Source organism: Artibeus jamaicensis, unplaced genomic scaffold (assembly GCF_021234435.1).
Source record: "Artibeus jamaicensis isolate MK-2021 breed Jamaican fruit bat unplaced genomic scaffold, CSHL_Jam_final scaffold_916, whole genome shotgun sequence".
Classification (NCBI taxonomy): Eukaryota; Metazoa; Chordata; class Mammalia; order Chiroptera; family Phyllostomidae; genus Artibeus; species Artibeus jamaicensis.
In genome coordinates, this window is record NW_026522059.1 from 27,118,896 (window position 1) to 27,138,904 (window position 20,009).

The 20,009-nt window shown below is 42.7% G+C and overlaps 2 protein-coding genes across 6 annotated transcripts in view; both read left to right on the forward strand.

Moving 5' to 3' along the window:
- Positions 1 to 6,493, forward strand: part of SNX31 (sorting nexin 31) — a 48,336-nt gene extending 41,843 nt beyond the window's left edge. For 2 of the 3 annotated variants that reach the window (XM_053660810.1, XM_037133411.2), the window contains exons 13-14: positions 2,960 to 3,016; positions 5,893 to 6,493. In XM_053660810.1, coding sequence (XP_053516785.1) covers positions 2,960 to 3,016; positions 5,893 to 5,985 — 150 coding nt within the window. In that variant the 3' untranslated portion in view covers positions 5,986 to 6,493. The remainder of the gene's footprint in view (positions 1 to 2,959; positions 3,017 to 5,892) is intronic. The other variant, XM_053660811.1, reaches the window with a different exon arrangement.
- A 7,080-nt stretch (positions 6,494 to 13,573) lies between these two features.
- ANKRD46 (ankyrin repeat domain 46) overlaps positions 13,574 to 20,009 on the forward strand; it is a 29,525-nt gene continuing 23,089 nt past the window's right edge. Inside the window, exon 1 of one of the 3 annotated variants that reach the window (XM_053661058.1) lies at positions 13,574 to 13,691. In XM_053661058.1, coding sequence (XP_053517033.1) covers positions 13,584 to 13,691 — 108 coding nt within the window. In that variant the 5' untranslated portion in view covers positions 13,574 to 13,583. The remainder of the gene's footprint in view (positions 13,692 to 20,009) is intronic. The other 2 variants (XM_053661060.1, XM_053661059.1) reach the window with 2 other exon arrangements.

Below are 20,009 nucleotides of genomic sequence, written 5' to 3' on the forward strand. Positions count from 1 at the left end.
AAGCAGATTGTCCCTGAAAGCAGATTAAATAGCACTGTTTTATCCGAGTAAGAAGGAAGGAGTAAAAGAAGTAATTGAGTGCCAACTTGAAGTTAATTGGCTCAGTTAGCTTTAGGCAATGCTTCCAAAGGTAGATTTGAAACGTTTATGGTGAGATCATTAAAATGTGAAGCTAAATGCACTCAACAACAATGTAAACAGTCAATAATAAAAAAGTCGTGTTAACGTCTTCAAGGCAATATTAACTGCAAACCGGAAGGAATAAAAAAATGTTCCTACACCAATGCCTAAGTGAAGTTTGTTAATATTTGTTACTTTTAGCTGGAACAGAATTATAAGGATTATTTTATTTTCAAATAAAGTATATTAGGAGTTAATTTGGCTACCTATTATCAAAAAAAAAGCACCATCAGCAAAAGAAAAGTTTGTTTCTGTCTCACCCCAAAGCAGCCGAGAGGTCAGCAGTCTTGCATTGACATGGGGGCTCCCAGCCATCGCCAGAGACCTTTCTGCTGTCGTGAAGGTGACATTATGTCATTCCATCCACCTTCCATGCAACGAGCCTGAGGGGAGTGTGAAGGGGGGCCCATCTTTTTTCTCTATGACATTGCCTGAGAAGCCCCACACAAAACTTCTGCTTACAGCTCATTGGCAAAGAGTGGGTCGCACTGCAGGCCTTGCTGCGAGGGGCCTGGTTAATTCGGTCTTTCTGCAGGGAACGTTGTTGTCTCTGCAAACAAATTCGTGTGTTGTGCTGTCTGGTGCCAATAGGAATTCCCAATCTGGGGGGCAGAAAGAGGAGAAACTTTATTCAGATAAACAGTCTGCAAACTAGGGAGATGCAGCCACTGAAGCAAAGGGAAGAACGAGATGGCCTGCTCCCTGCTGGCTTCCTCCTCCTTACCCACTTCCCAAACTACCGTCACCACAGGTATTGGTTTTCTCTCCGTTTCTCTTTCATTCCGGGTAAGGTCAGACCTTGTGAAGGGCCACAGTGTGTTCCCATTTTGTGGTGAGGAGGGGACGCACCAAGGGCAGTGCTGTCCGATTCCCAGCAGCTGTCAGCCTTTGAATAGCTCATCCAGTTCAGAAAACAGAGGAAGTGAGGACAAGTTCCAGCCGTCACAAGAAGGGCCTGAGCACAGCCGAGGACAGGGTTTTGGGGGGGGGGGGATGAAGGTGCCGGAGCGAGTGCTGAGATTATCAACAGAAACTTCTGTGTTCATGAAGGAGGAAGTGCAGGCATACTGTGTTATGAAAAAGGATTTGCTCACCCACCCTCCCCAACTTTATTCCTTCTAGTATATCAAATAGTTAAAGCCTTATTGAAATAAGTTAAGGAGACAGATCATATCAGAAATCACTTACCATTTGTAGTGGGTTCTATTTTATTTTGAAATGGGAGGAGGGGAATGAGACTAGGAGAGAGAAAAATTCTGTTTTTCCTCAACTCTGTATTTCATTGCACAAGACCTCTTACCAATTATAATGTAATATAAAATAATAATACTAGTAAAACACATAAAACATCAGAGCATTAATTTCTCATTGTTGAAACTTAATAACTGATTTTTTAAATTGCTGAGATTGGTCTCAAATCTATGAACTTTTTCATTAAGAATACTAACCTAAAAGTATGCATACTTTAAAACAATATATTTTATAACAAAAGTAAGTTAACCATAGTTACTCTTTTGCAATGTCATGTCATTTATCCCACTTACTTGGAAATGTCCTGCTCTATAGCCTCATGAATAATAAGCAATACCCAACAATTTGCCTAATCCGCCCCTCATTCTATCATTTATGAAAGCCTGCATTTGCCATGCAATGGCTAGACACTGAGGACCCAGCATAAGGAGCTTATTGGTTGGAGGAGAAAGGCAATCAGCTAAGCGACATTTACAGTTATAGAATGATAAGTGGAGACATGCACTGTTTAATAACAGTTCTCTTCTTTTCCTCTAAGTGTAAGAACTCTTTCCCCCAAACACTGCCTAGGTCAAGTTTACTGGCTCTGCCAGACACTCTCTTTGCCGCTTCAAGTTCATTCCCCAAGCTTGTTGCCCTGGAGACTGCCCTGTGTGTGCTGTGTTCTTGCCCTCTGACCTCCGACCTTGGGCCGTGCTCACCAGACCCGGTGAAAGCACGGGACAAAAGCGAAATTGGGGTATTTATTTCTCTCATTCTGTCCCTTCTGAGTCTCTGCTGTCGGCAGGGCCTGTAGCAGGGCTTCCGCTCCTGTGGGCGGCCTCTCCTTCCTGCGGCTGCAGCTACTCTCCTTCCAGTACCAGCTGCTCTCCTTCCCCTTCAGGCCCAGAGGTGGGAAGAATCACCCTCCCTCGAGACACTCCCCCCGCCCCCCCCACCTGCCCCCCACATCCTAGTCCCTGGGGGCTCCAGTCTCCCTTCATTGATTCACTTTAATCCTGCCCATACTTCCATTGTTCCTTTTAAAAACTCTCTTCAATCACCCCAAGAGGGCGCCATCTATTTTCTTCCAGGACCCTGGCTGTTCAATTTACATTATGTACTTGAGGTCGATGCTAGTGTCTTGTTTGCAGTTTGATTCTTCCCTTGATTAATGGTGTCTTTCCATTAATCAAAGCCCCATTTGGCTTTGATTCAGCATATGAATTGGAGTTCTGTGGATTATTTCAGGATTTAGAAGTTCATTTTATTTTGTGTGAAGCCCTTTTAGAATGTGTTAAATCACACTATCCGTAGGCAACCAACAAGATTAAACATGAAGCTTCACTTAACTTTTGGCAACTCAATTACTATACCATTTAGACACTTGCAAATGAAGGGGGAATATGCAGATGACAAGCAGGCCTGCTGACTGGCGCCTTTGGGGCCACTAAGAGGATTATTGGGGAGGCAGTGTGCTGGTTAAATAGGGTGTTTGTGTGCTTCCTTCTCTAGGCTGTGCTGACTGACATTTCACTAATCTCTTCAGCAGATTGAAGTTCCGGAACCAGGCAGAAGTAAGAAATACAACATTCAACAAAGCCAGGTCTGTGAATAAGATTATGTAATTGATACATTATAATTTTGATAAATCTCCCCTCCCCTTTAAGGAACCAAAGTCCTTCTACCTTTAATAATAAGCCAGAATTCTCCTTTTAAGAAGCTCTTCTATGTAGGTTAGGCCAATCAGAGGGCATCAGAGAAGTATGTTTTTTGGTGTTTTTTGTTGTTTTGTTTTGTTTTTGTAGCAGCCAGTAGGGCTAGCAGAAATGCTTTTCTGAGTTTTTACGTAAAAAATGTTGAAGAATACAAAATTCTTTTATGATTACCTTCTACACTGCATGCATGTTCTGGAAAATACTTTCTAACTTGTGTATTTTTGTTTTGTGGATTTTCCACAGCGTACTCTGTATAACACAGTGTTTCAGTTTATAAAACACTTTTTCGAGCACGTAGGTCCGCTGTGCAGATAACGGTAACAGTAGAAATCATGACAGAGAGCATCAGTAGCCCCTCACTGCTGCCGGGCACTGGTCTGAGCCCCTTTCTGTGGGTGAACGCATGCATCCTCACCACCACCCTGTAAATCTGTTAAGGAAGCTGGGGTGCAGAGAGGGGCAGTGGCTTGCCCCAGGCTGCAGGTGGTCAGTGGTGGAGGGAAGCAGGCGGTCTGACTCAGGAGCGTTGCCTTTAACTCCCTTGGCTAACTCCTCCTTTCTAGTCTCAAATCCTAGAGAAGGTGAATGAGATCCAGTTGGCCTCTTAGTAGCTTTTGAATGGAATTTATTGTTGGTCCAACTCCTGTCACTGGATCTGCTGTGTATATAAAAATACTTAGTATTTAGGGATAGTATTTATAAATATATAAGTATGTGGCGTCTTTTCTTGAGTGAATAAGCTCAGGAAAAAAATTAAAACAGGCTAAATGCGAAGCTTTCTCTCTTTTATAATACCATTTCTGGATGCATAGATCAGAGACACAAGATGAGAACTCCACCACTTACTGGCTATGTGTCTTCAGGTACACACACAAAAAAGTGTGTATATGGGCTCCTGAGGTACGTATTACAGTGCAGACTCCTGGCCCTCACCCCAAGGGATCGATGCAGAAAGTCTGGTGTCGGGGTTCTGAATCAGAGTGTATAACAAGCTGCTCAGTGAGAAACACTGCACCATGCTTTAATTTCTTTAACTATAGAATGTACAGGCAGCCCTGGCTGGTGTGTCTCAGTGGACTGAGTGCCCGCCTATGAGCCAAAGAGTTGACGGTTCAATTCCCAGTCAAGGCACATACATGCCAGGGTTGTGGGCCAGGTCCCCAGTAGGGGGTGCACAAGAGGCAACCACACCTTGATGTTTCTTTCCCTCTCTTTCTCCCTCCCTTTCCCTCTGTCTAAAAATAAATAAACAAAATCTTTAAAAAATGCACAGGGTAATTACTCCATCATTTAAATGTGCCCATTTCAGCAGCATAGTATTGATGTAGAGCTGTAATTCTCAACCTTGGCTGCACACTGGAATCACCTGGGGATATCTAAGAACTAATGATGGCTGGCGGGGGCCTGGCAGCAGAATTTTTAAAAGCTCCCAGGTGGTTAATGTACAGCGGGGATTGTGACCATTGCTCTAGAACAGCGGTTCTCCAAGTGTGGCCCCTGGACCCGCAACATCGGCATCTCTTGGGAACACACTGGCAATTAAAATGATCAGGCCCCAGACCTGCTGGATCAGAAACTCTGGGCCTGGGACCAGCAATCTGTGTCTAGCTAACCCTGCCCTTCAGTCTGATGCACGTTCAGAAGTGCGAGCCGCTGCCCTAGGACAGCAGGCAACAGACCACGCAGCACAGCTGCGGTCGACGTCACGCTGATTCAGATTCCCTCTCGGAGGAGCAGCCCGGCCAAGCAGGCGGGCATCCTTGGTGCCCCTGCAGGGCCCGCATGTCAGCAGCGGGGCTGGTGTCCCGCCATATTGCATTCCAGCTTATTGTAGCAAATGTTTGTCTTTTTTGCCCCTTGTGTGTGTTTGTTTATTATCAGAGTGCACTCGACATACAATAGTATATTAGTTTCAGGCCTACGACATACTGATTAGACATTTCCATACCTTACTGCAAATCTTTCGATAGGGCTTCTTCTGCACTAGGCACTGTCACGATTACTTTCCACATGTGATCTATTTAGTCCTCATTTCGACTCAGGTATCACTGTTATTCTCAGTTTATAGCCAAGGGAGCCGAAAACACACAGAGTTCTCACAGCTAGTGAGTGGGGAAGCCTGTGTCCAAACCTGGGTATACTGAATTTGTCATCTAACAAATAAAGTTTGTTCCTCAAACGGCTCTGTCATGGGGTCTCTCCCATCAAGACAAACCCCTCATAGAAAAACAATATTTTAGCTGATCTGCCCATTGAGGTGCCCCACATGTACTTCACCAGTGCCAAAGCATATTCTCTATAGCCCTTTGAGATTTCATAAATACTGAAGACATTGAAGGCTCATTTCTCACTCATTAAAGATTTGTAGCAACCAGAAGCTCTTAAAATGTTTGAAAATAAATAATACACTTTAAAAATGTTTGTATTTGTGTGGAATGTGCACTAAAGATTTGGGGTAAAGTTAAAAGCTGAACATCTCATGTCTCTAAGGCCGGGGAAAAAGATAAGGGGCAGATTCTAGTGTTTCCTAGAGACATCCCAGCGCCCAGAGGTGGTCTGGAAAGGGATATCTTGGCAGGCCAGCAGGGGGCACTCTCAGCTCTAAATGTAACTAAGGATAAAAACTAATAATCTTTGCTTCAACAAATGTTACTTTATATTGCCTTTTAAATATTAAAATCACTGACATTCTTATTGTTACTATTGTTATGGAAATTATGCCTTCCCATATATACTTCTAACCTCTCTGTTTACTTCACAACAGAAAGACTATTCCAGTTTTCTACCAAGAATAAACAAGATTAAGATAGCTGAACTTGACTGTGTTTTGGGGCCCATAAAGGAAGAAGGCCTTTGAAGAGAGAGTCCCACTTTTTCAAATGCCCTCTAAGGCTGTCCAGAAAGTGCTTAATGGTTAAAAGTGAGCTTCCTACCTTCAGTGAAAGAAATTTGACTCCTTCCTATTGTATGACGTTAAGATGGACCCTATTCAACAAGACTACTTCAGAACTGTGTTAAACTCAAGATGAAAAAGAAACACGAGCCAAAGCTGTACAGTTGGTTTTTGCCTCAGCAGTGACCAGTGGCCAATCCAAATCAATTAGTATGAAGCCTGCTCTCCAACCACCGGCCCCCTCCACCCGTGGATGTTGACCTATCTCCCCGATGTCTCTTATGGGTTCCAGAGACATGACCCAGCAGCTGGGGAGAATGTGGCTCCAAGAAATGGAGTCGTAGAAAACGAAATCTGGTTTTCTCCAATGTGTCCACAGCACCAGGGCAAGGAGGGGATGAAATACTGATTTGTTTCCTTATGTAATTCTGAGCCTACCAATACAGATGTACTTCGAGTAACAGGCTTCCCAGTTCTGTTTCTCTACTCTTGTCATTGTGTTCCATCCTTAGAACACTACATTCAGTTCAGTAGTCGTTTTACTGTTATGAATATTTTTATTTTGGGAATCAATATCAGGTACCTTATAAATCTCTTAGATTAAAAAATATGTACACCTTTTCACTAGATTTTTTTCTTATCCAGTTTCAGTTTATCATAATAATTATATAGAGAGTTAACACTGCTATAAGAGAAGACAGAAGAATCTACATAATATACTTAGATGAAGTATAATATTGTAATGTTCTTTCCTAAGTCAGTTGTATAACTAATCATGTCATAAATATGAAATATATTCCAGTGACTATAGAATTGACTAATGGAAATTCTGTGAGTAATAGTTTTGAAGGGTAGAATCTATTAAAGCCCTATAGTACTTATAAAGCAATGCCTCTAGTCATAATTTCTGGTACCATAAAGCTTAAAAAGTAAAAGAAATAAAATAAAATTTATATCTATATTTTAGGCTATAGACATTTTGGCAGGAAGAAGCATAAATACCCTATATCATTTGTGGTGAGTGTATTAATAGGTTAGGACGCATTTTTAGATGCAAATGGAAGCTTATCTACTATTGGGCCAATTTAACACTAGTTGAGGCTTGTTTCTTTTTAATGGCAAACACCTACTCTGTCTAAGGGACCACTGTAGACACTAGAAATTTGTTTTGGGGGTCAGAAGACACATGCATTAGGTCAAACTACATGCACGTGGTGTTACGTAGGTCATCGGTTGAACTTGGTACATAGGAGGGAGTGATCCCGGACAGCATGTAGGAGGCGTCCAGCGTGTAGTGTGGGCCTGTGTGTGGAAGGAAGTTGTGGGGGAGGCAGGGTCAGGAAAGTCCAAGGAGGACTTTGAAGAAAGAGTACAACCAAGGGGAAGCAGAATTGGGGGGTACACACATAAAAGGCAGAGAGAGACCCCAATGGGAGAATGAGTGCAGTGTCTGGGGAGTGACCGGTGAGCCCGCTCCATGCCAGCAAAGTTAGTAGTTCGGAGATAATGCTCAGAGGACGAGGGATCGGTGTGCACGCATGAAGCCAGCATCCCTATTACATCGAGGCAAGCAGTTCGTCCCCTATTTGAGGAGGTGGAAACAGAAGCATTGTAGTGTTAATTTTTTAAAGACAGTGAGATCATCAATATATTTCAGAATATGAGGAGAAAATACAAGTATTAAACAGCATTCGCAGTGTGTACTTCATGAAGAGAAAAGGAACCAGGATAGTGCAAAACAAAATTCCAAACTTACTTTGTACAATGACACATTCCTCAGCAGTTCTGTGAGAGAAGAGGGGTCTCTTAGCCCCTTTGGGGACTGCTGGGCCTGTCTTTATCTAGAAGGAGTTTAGGGGTTTGAATCACCTCTGGATCAAAACATGTCGTTATTGAGCATAAAGTCTGAACTCCAACTGCCAGAGTGGCCTTGCCCACCGCAAATCCTGGGCGAAGACCCCCTATTACTCCTGCCAGGGATGACCTCACTCTTCAGGTGGTGTTGCTGGGTCGTGACCTTCCCAACAGCACAGCCACCCAGCACAGCAGGCATCAGCCAGCACACGACATTCATAAAGGTAGGCAACCCTTGAAATCCTTCAAGCAACCTCTAAGTGGTGTGGCATGGGTTAGTCTATAGGTTCACTCCCCCTGTACCTACAAATGGCCCCCTGCCAGCTTTTCTCTGACACATTCACATTCACCAGCATCACTTCTCTCACCTCTTCCAGACATGCACCTTTGTTTCTGCTGCTGTTCATATTCCTAAAAAAAACTGGCATAAGCTTTCTGCCTACAGGCAAACACACTCACATTTGAAAATTTCACACAGACTGTAATGAGAATAAAGGGCAGAGCTGATTAAATTGTGGTTAGGTCCGAAGTTCTGAGCCCCTTTGGGTCCTAGGGAGGGAAAGCACATGCAGGCTTTGTCTGAGGATCTGAGAGGCTCTCCGAAGCCAGGCCTTGGTCTAGGGCAGTACGTGCTGATTACAGCTTGCACACATCCCCACATGGACAACTGGGAAGCAGATTTTATGGTATGTATCTACACTAGAAATCACCATGATTTCACCGTCAAAGAGAATTTGAAAAGAGCTAAGTGATCTTAATTTTTGGAAAGCCAAAGAGGTTCCAAGGCTCAGTGAGGAAATTGTGGCTGAAGTGATCTTAAAATGCAAAATGAAAGAAAACTCAGCAAGGGAGATCATTCCACTTTTCCGATGCTTCCTGGTCATCCCTCCTCCTACACAGTGTGGTCAGTGGTCCACTGGGCTGCTGGGGGCTCAGGACGGTGGGAGATGGAATGGAACATACTTCTCTCCTTCATTACGTGCTCTTGATCCTATCATCAGTGGTCCCCCCAGATGTCAAGAAGTTAGGTGTATCGTGCTCATCACCCTAAAATAAGATGTGCTCAATTAACAATACGTATGGCTAACCAATAATTTCCCGTATAAAGTGGCTTTTAATCCTTATACTTGTGCTTTTCCCCCACTTTATTGAGGTGTAATTGTATTTGGCATATAAGTTGCTTTATACTAGCTATTTGTTGTATTCTTCAGGAGTAAGTCATTTGTATAATAATTTTCCAGAAAAGAATTGGAGCTTTAGAAAAAGTACATGGTGAACTTGGGTCTTGATTCTAGACCTAGCACATGTCCTTTTCTGTAGGGCAAAGCCTTTAGCTAAGCACATGGGCTTTGCTTGTGCAATATTGGGGAAGAGGACAGACATTCCATTGACTTAAAGGCACTGACCAGAGGGCTTTTGCACTGTTCCGAATGTGGTTTCTTTCCTGGAAATGTGGGAACACAGAGTTGGCTGTGCTTCCTGATGGCTTTTCCATCTGTCCACATGAGCACAGATCCGATGGGGCTCGGTGGTGCAGCAGTTGTCAGGGGTGATGATGCGCAGAGCAGCAGGCTGACAATGGTATGTGAGTTGACTTTGCTGTGCACATGCGTGCTCTGATTCTCGCCGGAAGCTGGTCCCAGCAGAATTTCTGGGGAGCTCCAGTCCTATGTAATAGGGTCTAGTATGCAGAGAAAGAGGTGGTGTGAATCTACTGTTTTTGGGTCCCAATCAAGGAAAGTTTAGAAACTGATTTTCGGCAGGACAAAAAAGACGAATAAAACAAGTGAACTGGCAGTTACTAAACATACATATCACAAAAGGCAACCACTTAGAGATAAGTTCTAATCACAGCTCAACTACAGAGTTGATTCCCAGATTTTGCTTCATAAGAGTGTGGAAAACATTAGGCTTTCCAGAGGCATGAAGTCAACAAGTCCACCTACTGATCCACAGAGGGAAAGTGTGTCCATGACCCCAGCACCTGTATCACAACAGGTTAAGGAGTAAAATAGGAGGATTGTATATCATACTTTATTTTCATGTGTTGATTGAACATACATCATAGTGGTTAAAACTGAGATTCTTACAGGTAGCTGGATTTATATCAATTATGTATACATGTGTACATATATCTGTATAACAATACTTATACAAGGTCTGTCTGGGAAAATTCCAGCCATTATTAGTATAACGAGAATGGCTTATGCAACATTGATATAACCTGGCAGCCAAGGAGAGTGGATTGGAAAGTGTATAAGGGAACAATGATGACTTCACTGTACTAGTGAGGGGGGCAGTTGTTGAGTGAGCATGTGTAATGTGTGGCTGTCACATTCAAAATGACTGAGGCAGTAGAACAATGAGTCTTGTGTTACTGAATCTTGTGAATCGAATCTTGTGTTAAGCTTGAACAGTCCTCTGCGGGAGCTATTGGGACGATTCAGAAGGCTGCAGCTATGGGAAACTGGTGATTGGCAGCTTCATCACAACAACACACCTGCTTGTGTATCACATCTCATGCAGTGTTTTAGTGAAACATCAAATCTCCCAGGTGACTCAGCACCCCCTACAACCTAAGGGTGCCCTGCAATTTCTGGCTTTTCCCAAAACTAAAATCACCTTTGAAAGGGAAAAGATTTCAGACCATCAGTGAGATTCAGGAAAATATGGGGTAGCTGATGGCAAGTGGGAAAACTATGTGAGGTCCCAAGGTGCCTACTTTGAAGAGGACTGAGGCGTCATTGTCCTATGTACAATGTTTCTTGGGTCTTGTAACTTCTTAAATAAATGCCTCTGTTTTTCATATTACATGGCTGGATACCTTCTGGACAGACCTTGTATGTATTATTCATCTTTTGTGATGCACTATGGGTAGTTTACCCCCTTTTCTTACCTCATCCTGTTTTTCTTTTGTCACAATTAAAACTGGTGACATGTAGTCTGGGGATCAGATGAATATAGGCTGAGACCTTACACAGTGAATTAACTGTAGAAAAATCTTCAAGTCTTACAGCCCAATTGCAAGCTCCCTTAAATGGGACTTGAAAATAAATCCTGTTGGATTATTTACAAAATAATCCTGCTGGGTTATTTAGTTGTAGCTAGAATTCCTTGAGAAGCTTTGAAACATATGGACCCTGAGCTGTGTGGTGTTTTCAAACCATTTTGACTTGGTCTTAACTAGGGTGTGGGTGTTGGTATTTTTAAGCTCCTGCAGTGATTGCAATGTGCTGCCAGGGTTGAGAACTACTAACCACCTACTACGTGACATTCATTGTGGTAAGTACTCAGGGTTTCATGTTAGGGCTCCAACTCAGCTGCCCTGACCCTCTGACGTCACCATTGTCAGGGCACACGTACTGTCTCTGCTGTCCAGAACACTGCCCTTGTTCATTGCCCGAAGAACTCCTCATCCTTGGTGTCTCAGATGTCTCCCTTATTCAAAGACATTGCTGGCCTCCCTTTTAAATGAGGTCCCATTTTTTAGGACATCATCTGCCTTCACAGCATCTCTCCTCTTTACCTTCGTAACACTTGTCCCCATTTTAGTAACAGGTATTTCTTCCCATTGGAACTTTCACAATCAGAACTCAGGACCAAATAGATTTTGGCAATGAGGAAGAAGAGGCAGATTTACCTGAAGGGAATAAAGTTTAAGCTTCAGGGAACTTGTAGTGGGCTGAAGAACGCTTCCTCAAAGATGTCCATGTCCTGACCCCCAGAACCAGTGACTATCGTACCTTGTACAGTAAAAAGGACTTTGCAGATGTGAGTAAGTTGAAGGTCTTGAAATGGAGAGAATATTCTGGATTATCTAGGTGTGATTCATGTGATCCAAGGGTCCTTACAGTTAGAGAAGATGCAAGGACAAAAGCTGAGGTTAGAGAGAACAAAAGATGCCCCACTGCTGGTCTTGAAGGTAGAGGAAGGGGCCACGAGCCAAGGGATGCAGGCAGCCCCTGGAAGCTGGAGAAGGCAAGGAAATGGGTTCTCCCTCGAGTCTCCAGAAGAAATGCAACACTGCCAACTCTTTGAGTTTATCCCAGTGAAACTAACTGATCTCGGACATCTGACCTCCTGAACTGTAAGAGAAGTAATTAGTGTTGTTTTAAGTCTTTAAGTTGGTGGTAATTTGTTATGGCAAAATTAAGGAACTAATATAGCTTCCCCTTGCACAGGCCCCTTCCAAGAGCCTGGAACGGACTCCAGAAGTTTGTTCACATGGTCCAATGTTTCTCTAAAACCTGCAAAATTAAAATATGTTCACTACAATTGTGCTGTGTCTGCACTCAGACTCCCCGGGGCTCTCTCCTCCTTTGGGTGAGTAGCACGGAGTGCTGAGAGGCACTTTTGGACTCCGGCTAAGCATAAATGAGATTGGGGATACTTTGGATGCATTTAGTGGGATAAGTTTCTGTGGTTCACGGTGGCTTCCATACAGTGCTAAGTTGTTGTTGGAGTGTGGCAGTGGCTTCCATGAACACTCTTATGCTCACTGTGCTAAGTCCCCAGGTGTGGTGACATGAAGCAGTCATAGAATATGTGTAGCATGCAATTCATTCCCTTAATCTCATCAGGGGAAAAAGCTGTCTGCATAGTCCCTACATTTTTCTGATCAAACAAAAGCAGTGACTCATGAAGAAGGAGAGGAGAGATACATTTAAATAGCAGTAATGCATAGGCTTTCAGATTGTTTGATAAACCAGTTAATGAAGAAGAGTATGAATTGTTTGAATGCTTTGGGAGAAGGTTGAATTCTTAGCTGATTTGATATAATTTATGGGCATCAGTGAAAAATATTATTAACACACAACCACAAGGAGGACATTCATGATAAACCAGTTAATAAATGTCATCAATTTGAAGAGCATTTAATATTCATGATTAGTCACCCTGCACAAGAACATGTGAAATGCCCTGAAATGTTGTAATTCTCTTATGAAAGAAGTTTGATAGCAGTTTTCTCAAATTCAACAATAATCCTAAAGAGTTTCATGACATTTCCAAGAACGAACTGTCAGACTGAGAAAGAGCCCTTGAATGGTGGGTACGAGACATTCTCAGGGTGGCTGGTTGAACGAGTGTGTCAGAATTCAGAGAAGGGACGAGCACTGTGCAGAGGAAGTCTTCTTGGAGGTAGGACCGGAGCTGGTAAACTAAGAAAAAAAGGTATTTCCAGTACGTGAACTTCCCACCACCCCACCACCCACTTTTTAGTTTTGGCTGTACACATGTATGTTACATTTAGGCTGGGAATCCTAAAAAGTGGGATGTAAATGATCAAACCGTTTTTATTAAAAAAAAAATAGACTCGGGGTTATATGTTAGAGTGAGAGTATTCTAGTTGCTATTACTAATATATTGCTTTGAGTTATAGAGAAGACTTACCTAGCAGCCAGCAACTATTAATTGATGCCTGTCGTTCTTCATAAAACAGTCCGTGCCTTTGAACCTTCGTTTAGTTGAGGAATTGGATGCATATTTAGAAAAGGACGTGAAACTTGCAAAATGCTCCGAGACTCAGATGGGAGGAGACACTTTCAGGTCGTCTTCCCCTCCTGCCATGCCACAGCTTTTGGTACTTCGTCTAACTGAAGAAATTGACTCAGGTTCGGATTTGATTGAGAACCTCCTGAGCCGCGGTGCAGGCTGCCCGCCTCCAGGGGGCGCGCGGGCCGCCGCAACGTGAGGCCGCTCTGGCTCAGATGGAGGCTCCGCTTGTCTCTGTGATCCGCTTCTCACCAGGGCCTGCTGCCGCAGCGTCGCCGCCGGGAGGGTGCTGCAGCTGTCACCTCTGCTCGGCCGAGTCGAAGGTACCTGGGAGGGGGCCTGTGGACCTCTCCACGACGCGAGCCACTGATACCTCCCCCGCCGGCCCAGGGAGGGACGCGGCCCAAGGCCTGGCCGAGGGGCCCGGGGTGGGAGGGAGCCGGACAGGTCCCCACGGGCCCGGGGGTCTGTGCTTCTCCTGAGCGCAGGGAAAGGTCTGCGGGGCGGTTGCGGGGGGGTGCGCGTTTGCGGGTGAAGGCAGTGGGTGTCCGCGGGAGGGTGACACCCCGGATTTGTCGGCCGCCACGGGCCTGCGGCGGGGCGCGCGCTCGGGGACCGGGGAGGTCCCAGGTCCGAAGTCCGAGCCGAAGCCCCAGCCGGCCTCTGGTTGTTAGGCCCGGGCGACAGGTGTGCTTTTGCCGCAATAGCACAGACCACAGTACGTGGTCGATTATAAGGAGTCCGCAGTCTAGACGTGAACAGAAGCCGTTGAAATGTCCAGAATGGCATCCGGTCCCAGGGTGCCTGTGTTCAAAAGCAGTATTTGCCCCTTAATTAACATGCTGTGCTGAGACATAGGTTGTTTACTCACTAGATTTTCTAACACAGTGCTTTGCCTCGAGAGAAAGGTAATGTTTATTCTCCAAAACGGTTCACAATGTTCAGAATATGAACATATTGAGCTAAAAAAATATACCATTGAATAGTAACACTTGTCATTCCTTAAAAAATAATGGTGGCATCAAGGAGCTCCTAGCTTAAAGAGCTGTGTTATCAGTGGTGTAGGAGTTACAGTAATAGCTATCCTCAAGTGCTTGCTCCATGTCAGATATTGTGCTGCGTGCTCTAAAATACCTAGTGACTTTAATCCTTGGAGCAATCTTATGAAGTAACATTTCCATTTTGCAGATAAGGAAACTGAGGCACGGAGTCTAAATTAGTTTGTTCAGGGTTAGACAGCTAAGACAGCCAGCAAAGGCTGAGCTGGGGTTTGAGCCTCTTCTCCCTTCCTCCAGTGTTCTCTGCGCAAGATTTTGTTGCTGTTGTTTTCATATGCACAGACTGGGGATCAAACGCAATTTGGGTTTGTGCCCTGACCAGGAATCCACTCCCTAACCCTTCCGTCTAGGGAACGATGCTCCAACCAACTGAGCCACCCTGTCGGCCTGTCGCTGTTGTTTTTAGGAACTTGATTTGTAGCTTGAACTGATTTCCCTGTATTACTACTGCCTGGGTGTCCTGAGGATGTGGCAGCTGGCTTTCTTCAGTGGGAACCATCCATGAGAGAGCAAAGAGGAGGCTTTGATGTTTTTTATTGTCCGATCTGGGAAACCACTTCAGTCGTATTCTATTTGGTAGAAATGAATAAGCAAAGCCATTCAAGGGGAGGAGATTTAAACTTCATCTCCTCAAGGGAGGTGTATCAAAGAATATGTGGGCATATTTTTCAACCGCTGCAGTGTACTTATGTAAGTGATATGATTAATACACAAAATTGCAACAGAATGCAAATACAAATGCAAAAATGCAGATACACCACACGTGTATTACTACAATTAGAGTTCAGCAAGGTTGCCGATGTGAGTCAACACACATGCAGTAGTTTCATTTATAGTATTAGGAATAACTCAGTTAAAACTGTAATAAAAAAAGACTCCAATCATAGCAGAAATTTATTTAAAAATAAAAGTTATAAAGTATGTACAAGACCTTCATGGAAAAATTATACAAATGTATTAAAAGATAGCAAAGACTACTCATATACAATGTTCAAGGATGGGATAACTCTGTAGTAAACAAAAATTTCAGTAAGGGTTGTGTGATGTACGACAAAGGAATCCTTGCACTCAGATGGAATAGAAAATGACAAATAATTGTTACAGTGATTTTGACGAACGAGATTGGGAGACTTACCAAACATGGTATCAAGTACTGTTGTAAAGCCAGCGTGAGTAAGGCAGTGTGGTGTTGGCATGTGCATATTCCCACATATTACCAGAACAGAGTAGGAAGCCAGAAACAGACAGGCATAAACAGATAATTGACACTCGTCAGAGCCCTGTTGTCTGGTACAGTGGCTACGACCACATACGACTTTCAATTCTAAATGTAAGGTGCCCAGTATTAATAACTGCACGATTGGTTCTCAGCATTCTGGTGTTCTCCTGTTTGATGCTGTTTTAAAGTATTTTTTGTGACATATCTTTGTGGAACTTTTGGCTATTTAAAAAAAGTGTTTATGTCTTGGGACATAGCGAGGGAATTGTATGTTCTATTACAACTTTCCAAGTGAATGAATGGTGCGTCTGTTTCGAAAAGGTATTCTGTATTTCCATGGCCTCAGAAGGAGGAGGAAAATTGTCAAAGCAAATTCTATATTACAAAAATAATTCTAACTAGTTAGGAGACTTTGCAAATAAGTAAAATAAGAAATTAACAGTGTTGAAATTGATCCAGGTATCCTTGATGAAATTGAGAGATTAAGAAATTGGAAGTGTTTTCTTTGACACAAGCTAGCTCATTATCAATAAGGGTTCAGTTTCTGCAAAAATAAAGACTTAAATGGACAGAGAGAGATCTCAAGAGATGAAGTGATTTGAAGATGGAGTTGGTAATTACATTATTACTATGTTGCCTCTAGTTAATATAGATTATTTAGCATCTGGAAAAATTTGCCAAAAACATGCTAACAACTCATTTGCAATGCTTTCTGGAAAAATAAAATTTATTTTTATTTTTTTGTGATTATTTCAATTTTCTTTTCTTTTTATAAAATATTTTACTTTTCTGCCAGTTTATACTTAACACATTTTTATACATTTATATTTTTATTTGATGCTCTGAAATGTTACTAATTTTTTAATTACAGAGGCATTGTACATTTCATTTTACTTGTTAAAACATGAATTTTGAATTAGAAAAAACCCAGTGTTAGCACTAATATTTCGATATCATATGATGTAACTATTGAAATACTCATGCTATCATTTTGCTTTAATGTTATATTTCTGTCCAGGATATGCCTGCTATGGAAGGAGTTAACAAATGTGGATTTATTGTTTCTAAATAATTTCTTCTTCTCAGACCTTAAAAGACACTCAAGAAGTAGACATGTGATCATGATTTCTCCTTAAGTGTGGTATCAGTTTTATTGGTGTCCCATTTTAGGCTGCGTATTTTTGTCTAGTTATATTCTTTGACCAACTTCAATGAGTGTCTTCATGCCTTTTGTTACCTTTTAGACATTAAGGCCAATTTCCAAGCTCCATTGGAAGAGTTACTTGAATGCATCACTTTACAGTTGGATTGTGCATTCATTTAACTAAAAAAGTAAAAAGTATAGATTGAGCACTTAGTATGCAATAGGCGCTACTGGACATGGTGGGTTTTGTCAAACAAGACAAACAGGCTCCTGTCCTCAAAGGGCGTACATTCAAACAGGCAGGTATATAGTAAACGAGAAAATTCTAGATGGGATAAGAACCAGGAACAAAGTAAACAAGGCGATGTGAGAGGTAACTTGTGGAGATAAGTATGTTTGAGCTGAGACCTAAGTGCTGGGAATGAGCCTGTTGAGTAAAGATCTAGCCAGGCAATACGGTCCAGGGAAAGGCAGAGTAAGCGCGAAGACCCTGAGGCAGGGAAGAGCTAAAAGGAACTTAAAGGAGGGACGTGGGGCTAGAGTATAGAGACCAAGAAGTATGGATGGTTATAGATGGAATGACTTAGGCAGGAGCAAAGTCATTTGGATTATGTAGACCATGGCAAAGATTTTGAATGTTATTTTTAAATGCATTGGGTTGACATTTACTTATTTAAATCAAGGGAATGAAATGTGATTTATGTTTTTGAAAGATTTTTTTTTTTCTGTGTGGAGAAAGTAATTGTATGGGGTAAAAGTGGAAATGGAGAGCAGTTAGGAGTTTATTATAGTGGGCTCAGGAAGGAGTCATCTTTGGACCTTTGGAGCTACTGAAAAAGTTTCTTAGCCTGAACTTGATGTTCCACAAGCGTGGAATGAGGTAATTGGTAGGAATGAGACTGAGAGAATTAGAAAGGCAGGGGAAAACTTCATGTATGTGGTTGTGTGTTAGATCCAGAATTAAGAGTAGAGGCAGTGAGAATACAAAGCAAATAGAATTTGAGAGACAGCAAAGAATGAAGAGTTGACAGGACTTTGTGTCTGATTCAGAGTCAAAAGGAAAAAAGGCATCGAGGATGATGACTAGAGGCCTGGGCTGCTAGAGACGCATTAGTTCCATTGTCAGAAACTTGGAGCAATGCCTTCGTTGTGGTGTGTGTGTGGAGCGTTGGGTTTCAGATGTGATGTTGAGGTGAAGGCAAGACACACGGATGGGACGGTTTATAGAACTGCCCCGTGTACTGGTGTGCTAACATATATAGTACTGCTACAACTTCTTCGGAGTTCTCTGCTTGCTGGCCTTGCCCTTGCAGAATACCACACTTTTAAGAGTTCCTCTCATTATTGCCCCTGATCCCCTGAGGGTGGAGATCATTTTACTGATGTTCAGTGATTCACCCTTATCATCGATGTGGAAGTCCTTTACCCTTAAGTCAGGCCGAACTTTTTTAAGGGATATTTTTACTCGGAAACTAAGCAAAAAAAAAAATCTAGTATCTTATATTTGTTTATTGCATTACCGTTTTCAGAATTCCTCTCGTATAAAAACACTGTGAAGTGGGGCAGATATTATTATACCAGTTTTCCAAATCAGGAGACCGAGGCACCTAGAGATTGCCTTCTCAAGATTGTGCCCTAAAAAATGGCAGAGTGAGGAGCCAAGATGCAAATCTTGGTTGGTATGTAGTCCTCGAAGAGTAGTCGTGATAAACTAGCAGAGCTCAGGCCTTGAGTCTGCCTTCATGTTGATAGTTCATGATCATTCGTCGGGTTGTTTCTCCTCGCTGCAACCTCGACTAGATTGGGTGGAAGTGGTGTCTCTGGGTTAGCAGAAACCCAACACTGAGATTTGATCCGATTCCCATTTCCTTCTAGAAGTTTTTATTCTTTCCTCCAGCTCTTAGTCCCCTCAGGCCTTCCTCTCTGATGGTGATACTTGTGCTCATTGTCCTTGCTTCTATATGCCCTGGTCCTCTGGGTTTGGAAGGCATGTTCTTCTTGATGGGTGTGGAACTGGGAATGATCTGCTTTAAAAGCATTGGAAGGAACCAGAAGCTGGAGAAAGCTAGGGAAAGTCGTGCGGACAGGTTTCTTTCTGCTTAATGTAGCCAGAAGGGGGCTCAAGGAGAGGTTGCGAGATGTAAATAGCAGACGTTTCACAAGGTGTGAGGGAGTGGAATAGGTGGAAGATCCAGAGGTAGCTGTCAGCACAGGGAGTTACGGGTTAAGACTGGGTGGGGGAAACACGTCCAAGAGGACAAAACCCAAGTAAGGTGACTGAGGTGAAGGGGAAGTACAGGTATTTGACCTGGAGATGTCTGAAGAACTTGGGTTAATCTTTGAGTGGTGGTAAGTTTCATACATGAAACCATCTAATAATATATAACGGGGAACTAAAATTCGGGCCAGAGAAGACTAGAAGGAAGTGGTATGAAAAAGTAGTGTGTTTGGTAGAAGTATTTTAGATTTATTTGCATTAGTATCACTGGGGATGATGTGCCAAAATATCAGTGGTCAATTTAATAGTTACTTTGCACTCAAAAGTTTGTCTTTAATTTGCTCTTGTCTCTGTTCCCATACTTTTTCTGCTAAACATTTCATAATCCTACATCATTCTCCCATATCCAAAGCTTGTGAATTTCAATAATGTAATTTGTTTCATGTATCCAAATATAAGAAATTTATTCTCCCATCTATTATTTGAAGACAGTGAAGTTATTATCTTTTGATGGCCTTTTATTTTACTTACTGATTTTGGAGAGAGAGAGAGGAAGGAGGAGAGGAGAAAAAAGCACACCGATTTGTGGTTCCACTTACTCGTACATTCATTGGTTGCTTCTTGTGCTCGTATGTGCCCTGAGTGGGGATCAAACCCGCAACCTTGGCATTTTGGGACGATGCTCCAACCAACTGAGCTAACAGGCCAGGGCTTGATAGTACTTTAAAGAACAGTTTTTCTGTCATCATTATTTTTGCCTGACAGTATGGTTTTCTTTAGTACAAGAACAAAAGTTCAGAGTCATAATTATTCAAACTTAAAAAAAAAACAACCCCACTCTTTCTAACAGTTTTATCGTACCTCATACCCCTACTGACAGGTCTTCTAGAAAAAAAGGTTTCGGGTTTAGACATTTACCGTGTTATTCCACATTTCCTCGGTATTTGTCATAGAACAAATGACAAAATACAGGAGGGCACTGCCTGACAACATTTTGATCAA